Consider the following 15,398-nt stretch of genomic DNA (forward strand, 5'->3'; position numbering starts at 1 on the left):
TTACCGTGTCAAGAACGCTCAAATTCTATTGTGCGCGCTTTGCTGCGCGTTGTTTGTGCGATTTTTGTGCACAATTCATATGTGCGCTTTTACGTTATTATTGCACAACGTTATGTGTGCGCTTTTGGAGAGTATAAAAGGCACTGAAAATTCTCATTCAAGGACTCTGAACTTTGTTTTCCTAGGTGTGAGACCTATTTTATTTTTCTTATATACAGTAAGCATTTAAAATATAGTTTTCAATAAGACCTAGCTATTAAAAATTAAGACTGAATTTTATAAATAATTTAAACTGCATTTGTCATCTTTTTAGGACATTATAAAATAGAGAGTGCAAATACTTGACATGTACGTGTATATTGCTGTATTATAATGTAAATGTCTGAGAATTAATCTGTCTGTTAAGAAATATATATATTGAAAGTTGTTCTTTATTTATTCGTTATGAATGAATAAAATTTAGAAAGGTTATTAATCTTGAGTTTATTTTTTTCTTTGACAATTTTAAAACAACTGAATAGGCAAAATGTTATTCTATTTTACTGTTTATCAGAGTCCATTTTAGTTCCATGTTAAACTTGAACAAAAGCTTCAAGTTTGGAAAAGTTAAAGAAATTGAAGTAAAATCACAGCTACCACTCGGCTCGCGACAATATATTTAAATTTTACCAAATGTAAGGCTAACTGCATTTTTGTTATGCATACTACTACTACTACTACTACTTACTACTACTACTGCTGCTGCTGCTGCTGCTGCTACTACTACTACTACTTCTACTTACTACTACTACTACTACTACTACTACTACTACTACTACTACTACTACTAGTACTAGTACTACTACTACTACTACTACTACTACTACTTCTACTACTACTACTACTACTACTACTACTACTACTTCTACTACTACTACTACTACTACTACTACTACTACTAATACTACTACTACTACCCCGCCGCCTCCACCACCACCACCACCACCATCACCACCACCACCGTTCACAGTGACAAAAAACGTATTCACACAATGGCTGCTACTACAACTGATAGCCCATATAGGGGGGCATGCATGTTTTACAAACAGCCCTTGTTTAAAATTTAAAAAATACTGCAGTGTTTATTGGTATGTATATGATGAGCGTGTTGAATAAAACTAAAGATTATCTAATTATTATCAATATGAGCTCTGTCTCTCACAGTACCTGGAACGCATGCTCCTCCTGTACAGTGGAAAGGCACGAGAGGCTGGTGTGTACATTGTTGGGGCTTGTGGCTTCGACAGCGTACCCAGCGACATGGGGGTCGCATATACCATGGACAAATTCAAAGGTATAGAGCCAATTGAGTCTCAATCTGGGGAAACTCGGCTTAGTGCTTGTGTGCAAAGTGTTGTCCTTGATTTGCATGTGTAGCCTGCACAGTCTTATCAGGAACTACATTTTTCATCTAAACTGGATTTTTTGTAAGAAGAGATTTCCTTGTTAGGAAAAATAACATAAAATCGGAAAGTGTTTTCCTTGATTTGCCTGTGTGGACTGTGGTACTTCATGCACAAGTATGAAGCCCAGTTTTCCTAGAAGGTGGCTAAATTCATCAGTACATGTACATACTTATTAATCCAGAATCTGATATACCAGGTATGAGATGATATTTCAGGGATTAATTAATACCAGCACATGGTTGTGATTAATGTATTTGAAATTCTTGGACATACACCTGAAACCTGAGACAGACAAAAAGCATAGAATAGATATTTGTGTTTGTCTGCTGGTTAATTTACATGGGTTGCTTTATGTGTTTCTTATGAAAGACAATAATTAAAATAAAAGTGATTGACAAATTAGTGGATCTGCAGGTGTGTACAAATTCACTCACCCTCCCAGTTTGGTGACCTAAATTTTGCTGAAGGCAAATATGATGTCAAAAATTCTTGCCCGATCATTGATTTGGAAGTATAGGCCAGCAATACTTAAGAGAATACCTGACAGTGTGTTGCAATTTTTGGTAAGCTGATATTATATTATAATGTTTATTTCAACACATTTTCCCTCTCCATTTTCAGGTGATCTGAATTCTGTGGAGTTCTTCATCACTTTAGGTGCAGGATCAGAGGTAAGAGTTCATGAAATGTTTTCGAACAGTAACAAAAGATTTAAAAAAAATCTTTTTATTGTTTCACTGAGAATATAAATTTTAATTAGTATTGTACTCTTTTCAATACAAGAAGACCTGATGTTAAATAAAAATAACATCAAAGTAGTTCTCTGTTATACATCAATACATTTTGAAATGCAAAAATTACATTATATGCATAAAATGTACAAGTATCAACATATTTTAATATTTGTAAATGATGATTGAAATATACATGAAGGGCATGACTTTAAAATACTAGAGCCACACTCTGGGAAAACAGGGCTTAATGCATGTGAGTCAAGTGTAGTTCCAGGCTTATGCCTGTGCAGTCTGCACAGGCTTATCAGGGACGACACTTCGCTTGGTGGAGTGCAGTCTGCACAGGCTAATCAGGGACGACACTTCGCTTGGTGGAGTGCAGTCTGCACAGGCTAATCAGGGACGACACTTTGCTTGGTGGATTTTGTTGTTTAAAGGAAGTATCTTCTTAGCGAAAATCCAGTTTAGGCGGAAAGTGTCTTCCCTGATTTTAGACATCACTTTACGCACATATATTCAACCCTGTTCCTAAAGCGAGGCGTACTACATGGTAATTTTGGATTGCCAGGGTATTGGAGGCAATGTTACCACCCTGGAGTCAGCTCTACATGGATTTGCCCACTCTGCGGAGCTTAAACCTCTCCGCCAGACATTGTTTCCCAACCAGTTGCCAAGAAGTAAATACAAGTTGAACACAAAGTGAGTGAATGTTTTGTTTGTCCCTGATGGGAACAAAGGTTAACCCTCAGTCAGTTCATGTATCAATTTCTCTGTGTTTCGGAGTATCTGTCCAAATCTAGATGCTGCAATAAAAAAGTACTTAACCTAGTTTGTTATTTTCTAACTCTAAAGAACATTTATCTTGTAGGGGCTGCAGTTTTGCTCTTGAACAAAGCTCTCTTTTAAAGGGCATTATATCGTCTAATTCAAATTCCACTTCAGCTGTCCCTGGAATTTATACATATATTCTACATATATTCTATGTGTCTTAAGGACCAAAGGCGCATATATTAAGAGTCACTTTGAAGTTCTGTGATGTGGAAAATGGGCCAAAAAAAAGCAATAATAACCCCAACTTTGGGATGTTTGTAAAGAGTTTTATAAATATTTTAGGAAACATTACTGTAATTACTCTAAGATTTCGGAAACTCTAAGTTTTTGAACACCCTCTTTTTTAGCAAAAGTTATTATTTTTCGTGACTTAATTTTCGGACATACATGTACGCGTTTCCGTCCAAAATTAATGTCTCTGAATTTTTTACAGTATATTTTACGGCGCTATTCTTCAGACTTCAGCCCTGTTTTCTCTTTTCTCTTGTCACTTTAATCATGGATTTTTACAACAGGATTAAGGTCATAAAACCTGGCTGATGCATGCCTGCGGGCAATGGACCATTACATTCTCGTAATTGGATAAATAACCATGTATACCGGTAGAAAATAATAAATTCACCCAACAGCATTTAAAATATTGTCGCCCTATTATGGAAGCACGATGTTTTCTGTTTTTACTTTTTGTTCTGTATCATTTCAGGCAAGAGTTAGCAAAGCTGTGAAGTTGTATTTATTTATTTTTAAGCAGAAAAAGAAGAGTTAATCGCAATAAAACTATAATTTTCGGACGCCTTATTTTTTGTCTCTAATTTTTTGGACACCCGTAATTTTTTAATATTTTTCATATCAAAATTTTTGGGTATGAATTAAAAAAAAAAAAATTAAGTGTCCGAAAACTTAGAGTAATTATGGTAATTATATATATATACACTACAATGTTAATGAATTTCCTTGTTTTGCAATTGAATTATATTGTTTTAAAACAGCCGCCATTAAAAAAATTAGTGTTGGGGAGGCACTCCTCAATTTAAGATGTAAGTGTTTGCTTCTAAATAAAAAAAAGTGTAATTACTTACATTAAATATAAAAAATAATTTACTGCAACAAGCAATTTTCAGAGAACTTAATAATAAATAAGAAATATTGTTTGAGGTTATCTTTTTCATCATCAGCTGCAAATATTGCGAAAGAAAACAAACACAGTGAAAATACTAGCGTTAAGCTGTGAACCATGAAACAAATTTAACTATTTACTAAAGAGATTATTTATTATCCACTAGTTTTTGATTACTCAAATAAAAGTTCTGATCCTTAATGCATTGCAGAAATAAATAGGAGTCATTTATTAAATGACAACCAAGTAAGAAATCAAATGTCTAATTTTGCATTTAAGGACTAAAGGACTTAATTAACTTTGTTGCAGGTCAGTGGGTTACAATTCAGATGTCAACAAGTGGTGTCTGATATTTCCAGGCAGTGATAGAGCTATTGTCAACCGAAGTGTCCGCTACAATTACGAGGTGAACCTTCAGAGACCGGTATGTTTCCATTTGATTTTCAATAGCGTCATATATAAGTATAAATAATGTTTAATTGGTAAATTAACTATGAGACATCTAATACTGATAGCCATAAATATTAGTCATACTTTGGATAAACAGGACTTAAAGCATGGTCCTAAAGTTTCACCCCAGGTAAGCCTGTGCAGTCCACACTAAGAAGGAAATCTCTAATACTGATGGCCATAAATATTAGTCATACTTTGGGAAAACAGGACTTAAAGCATGGTCCTAAAGTTTCATCCCAGATTAGCCTGTGCAGTCCACACTAAGAAGGAAATCTCTAATACTGATGGCCATAAATATTAGTCATACTTTGGGAAAACAGGACTTAAAGCATGGTCCTAAAGTTTCACCCCAGGTAAGCCTGTGCAGTCCACACTAAGAAGGAAATCTCTAATACTGATGGCCATAAATATTAGTCATACTTTGGGAAAACAGGACTTAAAGCATGGTCCTAAAGTTTCATCCCAGATTAGCCTGTGCAGTCCACACTAAGAAGGAAATCTCTAATACTGATGGCCATAAATATTAGTCATACTTTGGGAAAACAGGACTTAAAGCATGGTCCTAAAGTTTCATCCCAGATTAGCTTGTGCAGTCCACACAGGCTAATCAGGGACAAGACTATGTTTTTATGGGATTTTCGGTTAAAAGAAAGTCTCATAATGAAAACCCAATCTAGGCCAAAACTGTTGTCCCTGATGAGTCTTAGCGGACTACACAGGCCAATCTGGGAAGACAATTTCAGCACATGCATTAAGGCCTGTTATCCCAGTGTGAGGCTGAAATGTTGCATAATGTTTGTAGCTGCTGATAAAGGATGTCTTGAGGCTAATAATAACAAAGTACTCAAAGTACTGGTGGGGCGATTTTGCTCAAATTTTTCGGTCGTTAAAACACTATACACTTTGATGCCAACCAATCACCTTTTTTGAAGAAAACAGATGGAAGTAAGGAAGGGTGACCATGGTGACAGGCTGTCAACATTATATGATTTAGCTATTGGTGTTAAATGTAAATGCTATCTAAAACAAGTGTTTGTTGTATTTGCCAATTGATAGCTAAACTGCCCCCATGCTTAACAGTATCTTGCTGTACCCACTGAGCTAGCCGGGCGAACACAGTATTCTTCGCAAAACGTATAATTAAAAAGATCAAAGAATTTCAGATAGCTTTGACATCTTCTGATTGGTCATTTTTTGCAACGGAAAATACTGATGTACTTCGTCACAGTGTTGTTTGTGGCGCATTAATCATCAGATCGGAGCTATTTTGCTTGCGAATGCAGAATCTGGAGATGCAAAGTGGTTGGATGCAGTAATGGACTTCTTTCTTTGGTTTACGTATATAATGTTATCTCTGGGGCGAATTGCAGAAGGCAATCGCCCCAAAAATTGTGTAATGGTTGTTTTTATTTGTTTGTTAACCTTATAAAGTTGACATTCATTTTTCAATTTGCAAAGTAATGTCATGGTTTTGCAGAAACATTTATAATATGATATAGAAACAAAATTGAAACAGGTGTCCTATGCCACTGGCTGCAAATCGGTTAAGGCCCCTTGAAAGTTAATTTGGAGCAAATACAATCTTTCATATGTGATTAGAATAATTGACTAATGTTTTTGCGTTTATGCAAATAAGATGTTATTAACCTGACAGTTCATGCTCAGACAAAATGCAGAAAATTGGTATACAATCCATAAGCTTGCATTGCCACAAGAAAGATGAATATTTTCTCAATGTATGGTTTGTGACAAATACACATTTATTTATGGTTTGTAACAAACTTGTGGCAAGTATTTTAAAGAAATAGACTAAATCAAATGCTGTATTGTACGAGCCTAGTTCTGGGATAACTGCGCAGTCCGTACAGTTTAATCAAGGACGACACATTCCGCCTAAACTGGATTTTTTTCATGTAGAATTAACCACCTTTTAACAAATAAATCCAATAAAAGTGGAAAGTGTTGTCCCTTGGACTTGGATGTCACTTAAAGCACATGCATTAAGCCCAGTTTTGTCAGAATTTAACCTGTTTTATTTAACCAAGTATTTCTCAGAGCACCTGATCTTTGTTTCTTATTTATAGTATGCATATATGCAAGATGCTCATGGCTCACACTGAAATTTTCCAATTGTAGCATGGCTGCATATGCAAATACTCAAAATAATATTTTTGCCTTAACATTTCTTTCAACAAACAAACAAAAAACAAGTATCAAGTAGTTAAAATGCTTGTGTTTTACACAGAGACTGCAGATACAATTTGAGGGCTTTGTTTGCATCAGTATGCCACTGACAGGGATGGCTAGCACATTTGGTAATGTGCAAGACTACCCCACCTCCCCCTCAACACACACACCAGTCAAATCTATTATATTTAGTTGTGAGGGGATTGGTCATGAAATTATTCATGTGGCCATTCTATCCCTGCTTCTTATTGCAGTGGAAAGTTTTTAAATGCTTGCATTAGTAGGTGCTGTGAGTATTTTTAAACCAGCAAACCCAGGAAAAGTGGGAGTATGTAAACATGGCTAAAAAATGTCTTTAGACAAATTTAAGGCTAAATGTAATTCAGTTTTAGTGAAGAAAAAGTTGTAGCTTAATATGATGTTCCTATCCAAAACTGGAAAGTTGTCGCCATTGGCGAATTTGGATTATTGCAGTGTAAGCCCTGTCTAAATCTAACGCCTTGATATAACTGAATTTCTGCTTAAAATGTCAAAAAGTCCAAGTAAACAAACACACAATCATGCTTGCTGTTCCTGTATTTCAGTTCCAAGTGGCAGCCTACGCGACACTGCCCAGCTTCCTCTACCTGGTGCTGGTCATGGTGTTTGGATTTATTGTAGGTCTCATGGCAAAGTTCAGCTTTGGAAGGAGCCTCATTTTGAAGGTGAACTGTAGATTTTAGACTCGCTCTGGGAATAAAATGGGTTAAATATAATTGCATAAAGTGTCGTCCCACATTATCCTGTGGAATCCGCACAGGGGATTCAGTAAATACATTTTCAGCATAGGCTGGATTTTTGTTAAAAGATGTTTTCTTTAAGCAAAAAATTCCATAAAGCGTCAAATGTCATACTTGAATAACCTGTACTGACTGCACAGGCTAATCTAGGACGACACTTTACGCACATGCATTGTTTTCCCATTTGCCCAGAACATGCCTCATTTTAGTTTCATCTATGTCAATATACGTGTAGTGTTTTACTTTCTGATATCTTTTGAAGTGAAATTAATCAAATTTAACAATTTTATTGATGTTAATAGTTATTGGAGTTGATATGTACTATTTATAAAAAAATGTAGTGTTTTTGTATTTTTAACCAGGTTTTCCCAATTAAAAACTGGTTATTAGATTGGCTAATGTCAGCGGGCGGGCGTAACAAGCTTGTCTGGGCCATAACTTTGTCGTTCATTTTGAGATTTTAATATCATATGGCACATTTGTTCACCATCATTAGACAGTGTGTTGTGCGAAAGAATTACGTTGATATCTCCAAGGTCAAGGTCACACTTTGAGTTCAAAGGTCAAAAATGGCCATAAATGAGCTTGTCCGGGCCATAACTATGTCATTCATTGTGAGATTTTAAAATTTGGCACATTTGTTCACCATCATTGGATGGTGTGTCGCACGAAATAATTATGTCAATATCTCCAAGGTCAAGGTCGCCACGACTAAAAATAGATTTATTTTGAAACAGAGGGGGTTAATTATAAACAATCAGTTCAGTTTGAGGTGTCTCCCTTTATCAGACTTTTTCTACAAATTGAAAACCTGGTTTTGTGACAATTTTGTCCCTTGTTAATTTTATTTTTTAATTCTATTCTTCTGATTCTTTTTATTACAGTATCCGGAGATATTTACTTGTGGAACGTTCAAAAAAGGTGGTCCTTCAAAAAAACAGGTAAAATAGTTGTGATGATTTCAAAACTCCACTTTAATATTATCATATGTGGCATTATCATTGTCTGTGTTGTGTTGACAACATTATGTACATGACATGAATATCACTTTAATATTAAAATCAACAAATTTAACCATTGTCACAGAATAAAATGATAAGAAAAGTTTTCCTAACAAGTAACTTGCATTTGCTTAATTTGTTGTACTGTTGTCTGTTTTCAACTTTTAATACTAGTGCAGCTTCAATAACTATACCACCAGTGTCATTAACAAAAGAATTCATATTTTACAGACTGCATTATTTTCCAAACTAGCATGCTTCTTTTCTGGTAAAATGGGGAGTTAAACAGCCTTGGGCAAGAAAAATGTAATTAAAGCTAGTAGAATTTTTTAAATGAATATTGTTTGGCTATTGGACATTTCATGTATTAAATGTAGTAATAAATTAATATCGGAATATATTTGTGTATATCGGAATCAGCAGGGACACAGGGACACTCTCCATATACTGTCAGATCATTATTAATTGTAGGACATGTATTTGGGCCGTGCGCTGTGAAAAGAGGATTTAATGCATGTGCTTAAAGTGTCATCCCAGATTAGCCTGTGCAGTCCACACAGGCTTATCACGGACGAATTTTTTGGCTTTTATTATATTTTCTGTTTAAAGAAAGTCTCTTAGCAAAAATCCAGTTTAGGCGGAAAGTGTCATCCCTGATTAGCTTGTGTGAACTGCACAGGCTAATTAAGAAATAATATTTTTTTATCATGGTTTGTTGTCGAATAACCCACAGTAAGGAGTATAGATGCGTAGGAATTAAATCACGAGTGCGAAGCACGAGTGATTTGATAACACGCATCTATACAACTTACTGTGGGTTATTCGACAACTAACCATCATAGAAAAATATTATTTTGATTCTAACTTGATTCTAATTGATTTGGTTCAAGTTTTAGGATGTGAACTATATTTTTCAATACTCCGCCCTTCTTAGTACAAAGTTCACTATTTAGTGACGTCATTGAATTGTACAAACATATGACGTCGTTTTCATTTACAAATATTTTGCAAATGACGTCACTTTCATTGAAAACAACAATCGTAGAAACTTAATTACGTCACGTTTATTGATGCTACTGAAAAGCTGACATGCTATAAATGTTTTCTGAATTACGTTTCCTAACAAATAACATTCTTTGTAGGCGTGGTTATGCCAATAATCACCAAATAAACAATTAGTTGTTTCATTACACTTATATACATGCTACATTTATTACATTTCTTTTAATTCGGGTTTTAGCACGTGCATTTTACTGCAATATTTTATTTATTTATTCGGAACTATTTTCGAAACATTAAGCTCCGCCCATAAGTTATTGCAGAATAACCCACGCTTGATTTCCTTCTTAGTCAATAGAAAACAAGTCACTTGCCGTGTTTGAATCTGGGATGACACTTCACGCAAATGCATTAAACGCCTTTTTCACAGAGCATGGCTCAGATGTGTTGACTGATCCAGTTAACGCATCAGAAAATGACACACACAAATATCTTCTTTTTTTCCCCCAAATCAGAAATCCACAAATTTACTTGTTCACCTAAAAGTCATTTTGTGAAAAAAAAATCATGCCTACACAAATAAATGATATGACTGTTTCTGACCATATACACAATCTTTTCCGAAGGTTTTCTCTCACAATTGTCAATATACAACAATAAAACTTGCTGGCATGGTTCATTATTATATGATGTTTTGCTTTTGCAAGTTTTTTTATCATCCTACATTCTTTAGTTATTCCAATTTGTTCATGTTAGACATTGCTGTATATTATGGCATCAGCAGGTACTTCTTATCAATATTAATGGGAAGACTAAATATACTTACTTAATAGGCAGTTTTTTAAAAACCATCTGATTAAGGAACCTAGCTGACCATCGTAAATCTTTAAAGAATTACAAACTGTAATAGATATATTAATTTGAAGGAAATTTCATTGGTGCATAAAATTGTTCACTGGTGTTGGTATCTACAAATTAGAAGGAGTTTTGTAGAGATTTGGAGATCAGGATAACAAGTATTTAGGTTAAAGTTCCTTCAAAACTCTGCTTTTTTAGTAGGTTTTAGTTAACTTTGGTCCCATGGATTAACAACAAGGAAATAAAACTGAAGTTGCATTCAATGGGAGCCAAACTTTAGATACATTCACATGGATCCAAACTATCCCTGATTACAGATGGAGACCTCCAACGTCAGCATCACCATCCTAAGCACGGGCTGGGTTTCCTGCATGTGAGTAAAGTGTCGTCCCAGATTAGTCTCTGCAGTCATCACAGGCTAATCAGGGACGACACTCAAAGCTTTTATGGTATCTTTTAAAGGAAGTCTTCTAAGCGAAAATCAAGTGTAGGCAAAATGTGTCAACCCTGATTAGCTTGCACAGGCTAATCTTAAACCACACAACACACATGCATTAAGCCCAGCTTTCCCTGATTTCAGATGGAGACCTCAAGTTTCAGCATCACCTTCCTAGCCAAGGGCTGGAAGGAAGCCCTCCCTGACGCAGAGACCCAGCACACCACACCCCCGGACAGCCGCATCATAACTAGGGTGTCCGGCCCAGAGGCGGGCTATGTGGCCACGCCCATCTGCATGGTCCAATGTGCCTTGGTGCTCCTCAAGGAGATCACGGAGGAGAAATTTAAGTAAGAATGAAGGCCTTTAGGTAGCCATAAAGACTTTTAGGTAGCAATGTAGGCCTTAAGGTAGCAATAAAGGCCTTAAAGTAGCAATGAATATCTTTAGGTAGCAATGAAGATCTTTAGGTAACAATGAAGGCCTTAAATAAACAATGAAGGCCTTTAGGTAGCAATGAAGATCGTAAGGTAGCAATGAATGCATTTAGGTAGCAATGAAGGCCTTTAGGTAGCAATGAAGATCTTAAGGTAGCAATGAAGGCCTTTATGTAACAATTAAGGCCTTTAAGTAGCAATGAAGGCCTTTAGGTAGCAATGAAGGCCTTTATATAGAAATGAAGGCCTTTAAGAAGCAATGAAGGCCTTTAGGTAGCAATGAAGACCTTTAGGTAGCAATGAAGATCTTAAGGTAGTAATGAAGGCCTTTATGTAGCAATGAAGACCTTTAGGTAGCAATGAAGATCTTAAGGTAGCAATGAAGGCCTTTATGTAGCAATGAAGATCTTTAGGTAGCAATGATGAACTTTAGGTGGCAATGAAGGCCTTTTAGTAGCAATTAAGACCTTTAAAGCAATGAAGACCTTTCAATAGAAATGAAGACCTTTCGATAGAAATGAAGACCTTTAGGTAGCAATGAAGGCCTTTAGGTAGCAACGAAGACCTTTATGTAGCAATGAAGTATTTTAGGTAGCAATGAAGACCTTTAGATAGCAATGAAGATTTTTAGGTAGCAATGAAGACCTTTAGGTAGCAATGTAGACCTTTAGGTAGCAATGAAGACCTTTAGGTAACAATGGAGACCTTTAATTAGTTATGAAGACCTTGGGTTGCAATGAAGGCCTTTAGGTAGCAATGAAGAACTTTAGATAGCAATGATGAACATTACGTAGCAATGAAGAACTTTAAGTAGCAATGAAGTTCTTTTGATAGCAATGAAGACATTAAGGTAGCAATGAAGACCTTTATGTAGCAATGAAGGCCTTTAGGTAGCAATGAAGAACTTTAGGTAGCAATGAAGGCCTTTAGGTAGCAATGTAGGCCTTTAGGTAGCAACAAAGACCTTTAGGTAGCAAAAAAGGCCTTTAGGTAGCAATGAAGACCTTTAGGTATAAATGAAGGCTTTTAGGTAGCAATGAAGGCCTTTAGGTAGCAATGTCAGCCTTTAGGTAGCAATGAAGATCTTTAGGTAGCAATGCAGGCCTTTAGGAAGCAATGAAGCCTTTAGGTAGCAATACAGGCCTTTATGTAGCAATAAAGGCATTAGGTAGCAATAAAGGCCGTTAGGTAGCAATTAAGGCCTTTAGGTAGCAATGTAGGCCTCTAGGTAGCTATGAAGATATTTAGATAGCAATGTAGGCTTGTAGGTAGAAATGAAGACCTTAAGGTAGCAATGAAGGCATTTAGGTTGAAATGATGGCCTCTAGATGGCAATGTAGGCCTTTAGGTGGCAATGAAGGTCTCTAGGTAGCAATAAAGGCCTTTAGGTAGCAATGAACGTCATAAGGTAGCAATGAAGACCTTTACCCAGCGCCTTTTAACCCTTTACCACTCAGATATGCACTGTGACGCATTTGTAGTCTCTTAGGAAATTAAATTAAATTTTGGACCTTCTTGCTACATTCAAGTTTTAAGTTGGCTTCATTTCCAACCATAAGATACTGATGAGCAGCAAACAGGATAAAACCTGAACAGGCTGTGAGTTACTCGCAGGCTGTTTTGGTTTTATGCTGTTCGCATATAGACATTTTCACTTTGCTTTTGAGCAGGAAAGGGTTAAGTGCAAGGGCACCCATGTGACTGAAATGGTTGTCTTGTGAGGATAATGGTTGGTACACATGCTTCTCACCCATGTGACTGAAATGGTTGTCTTGTGAGGATAATGGTTGGTACACATGCTTCTCACCCATGTGACTGAAATGGTTGTCTTGTGAGGATAATGGTTGGTACACATGCTTCTCACCCATGTGACTGAAATGGTTGTCTTGTGAGGATAATGGTTGGTACACATGCTTCTCACGTTTGTGACTGAAATGGTTGTCTTGTGATGATAATGGTTGGTACATGTGCTTCTCACCCAGGTGACCTGGGCTCAGTACCCTTTCCCGAGGTATGGGAGTTTTATTGGTGGTCTCTTTAAAGGACAGATTATATTTCTTCTGGCTTAGCCAAACACCTCAAGACCACAGCACAATTGTATGGCTTGAAATGGCAGCTATAATGAAACATTTGCACCACATTTTGGAAGTTTATTTGGTAGAAATGCTGGGACACATTCCTGGGCCAAACTCTAAGATATAATGCAGTCTCAGGCCTGTAAGGATCATAAAAACCTTGAAATACACATGCACATGTGGCTCATATCCAAATCAGGCGTACCCATGTGCCTAAATGTCAAAATATAATATTTTTTGCTTCAACACTGCTTGTTCTTGCTCTTAGAAAATTTAAAATTAAATTTAGAAAACATAAAAAATAAATAAGAATCTTAACAATTGCCAACTATAGGTTCTTTACTCAAACACATTTTAAGTAAGTATCAAATTACACTCTAAGTAAGAATGATGTTTTCACTACAGGGGAGGTGTGTACACAACGGCCGCAATTTTCCACGGGTCCAGCCTTATCGACCGACTGCACAAGAACAACATCAAGTTTGAAGTGGTGACCGAGCAGTCTGCTCTGTGAACAGGGAATGTGGACAACGTCTGACAGCTTGCAAGCCATGCTGATTTACGGATGTTTTCTGGACGAATTATTCATTTATTTTGGGATGGTTTTAGTAACTGCTCTGGGTGCTGAATTGGGATTATGTTGCACACACGCACATCATTTCATTTCTACAGACAATAATGCATGTGTTTATACCAGCAACATGAAAAAAATAATTTCTCTTAGATCCAAGTTTTTTCCCTTTTTTGAAGACCAATAAAATTGTCTGTATCATGCTATAATTTATTTGAATAAAATAACACAATTCAAAAAGTAGTTACAAATATGATTTTTTAACGTTCAGAAAATACTCCCAAACCAGTAGCAAAGTCATAATATTAAAATGGCTTCGAAAATGAGCTTTACACTGATAAGCATAAATACTTGACCAATAAGAAAGAGTGAATACAAATTAAACTCTTCCACAGAACAATGTTGCTATGTTTCGAATGTAAATCTAGGGGCATTACAACAAATTGTATTTGTTTGCTTTGCAGAGAAGGACTAGGCTTGTCTTCGCACTTGCTTAAAAATGCTATATGTAATTTGTATTTTATTTTAATTAATGTATTTTAAAACAGTTATTGACTAACATGGTGTGTGCTTGTTAAACTAATATGAAGGCAATTAAAATGACCAGTATTTAGTTTCTTCATTATTTCACCAGATGTTATTTGTATGATTTATTTCTTCAATTGTAATGAAAATTATGGTGAAATAATTATTGCACAAGAAATATGACATAAGGCAGACCATTATTTTGGTTCTGCACATGGGTATGTGAGCATTACTACCGTTAGTTATATTGCATCTACATGAAGCCTCAGTATTATCTAAAACTAGAAATGCACATATCATGCGAAAATGGGTGTTATGCCATATGTGGTCAGGGTAGCACCTGACCAGCCTGTGATGGCTACATGTAGCAGAAGACCCATTTTTCCAAGATGAGGTTCAAATCATTTATTTATTTTATTGTTACAAAAATTTGATGAAATAATTACCAAAGTATCAAACATGCTGTAATGTTGTATATGCTGAGTTTTCTTTATTTATGTTTTCAAGTTTGTGCTATTTGTTGGGGTATATTATTTGTTACATGCTTTTTTTACAATTATATACTTTTTTATTAGTTTTATATTGGGTCCATTAGCATGTTTGTATTAATTAAATATATTTTTTACTTTGAATATGTAATTAAATACTGCAATTCTGAACTAATAGCATGTAAACATGGCATAATAATATTTTACTATTTTTTTAAGCAATCATCTTTTGCAGAAAGACTTATGACCATTTTATAATGTGATAACTAATCAAGAAAACATCTAACTCCAAACTAGTTGCTACTTAACGCTGGCAAATATACATGTTTATACTGCTTAATAAAATATTTATCTTTATACTCTGAAATTGCTTATTTTTAATGCAGCAATGATATACAAACATATAAACACAAACATGGTTTTCTTAACGAAACAGTAACAAAAATATTGCTGTATTTTTTT

At 35.5% G+C, this 15,398-nt stretch overlaps 1 protein-coding gene across 1 annotated transcript in view; it reads left to right on the plus strand.

The window, feature by feature from the left end:
- LOC127873203 (saccharopine dehydrogenase-like oxidoreductase) overlaps positions 1 to 15,293 on the plus strand; it is a 31,421-nt gene extending 16,128 nt beyond the window's left edge. The window contains exons 4-11 of the mRNA XM_052416961.1: positions 1,204 to 1,333; positions 2,067 to 2,116; positions 2,748 to 2,878; positions 4,437 to 4,551; positions 7,352 to 7,471; positions 8,431 to 8,487; positions 10,985 to 11,190; positions 13,758 to 15,293. Coding sequence (XP_052272921.1) covers positions 1,204 to 1,333; positions 2,067 to 2,116; positions 2,748 to 2,878; positions 4,437 to 4,551; positions 7,352 to 7,471; positions 8,431 to 8,487; positions 10,985 to 11,190; positions 13,758 to 13,866 — 918 coding nt within the window. The 3' untranslated portion in view covers positions 13,867 to 15,293. The remainder of the gene's footprint in view (positions 1 to 1,203; positions 1,334 to 2,066; positions 2,117 to 2,747; positions 2,879 to 4,436; positions 4,552 to 7,351; positions 7,472 to 8,430; positions 8,488 to 10,984; positions 11,191 to 13,757) is intronic.
- Positions 15,294 to 15,398: the final 105 nt, after the last annotated feature.

Source organism: Dreissena polymorpha, chromosome 3, assembly GCF_020536995.1.
Source record: "Dreissena polymorpha isolate Duluth1 chromosome 3, UMN_Dpol_1.0, whole genome shotgun sequence".
Lineage (NCBI taxonomy): Eukaryota > Metazoa > Mollusca > Bivalvia > Myida > Dreissenidae > Dreissena > Dreissena polymorpha.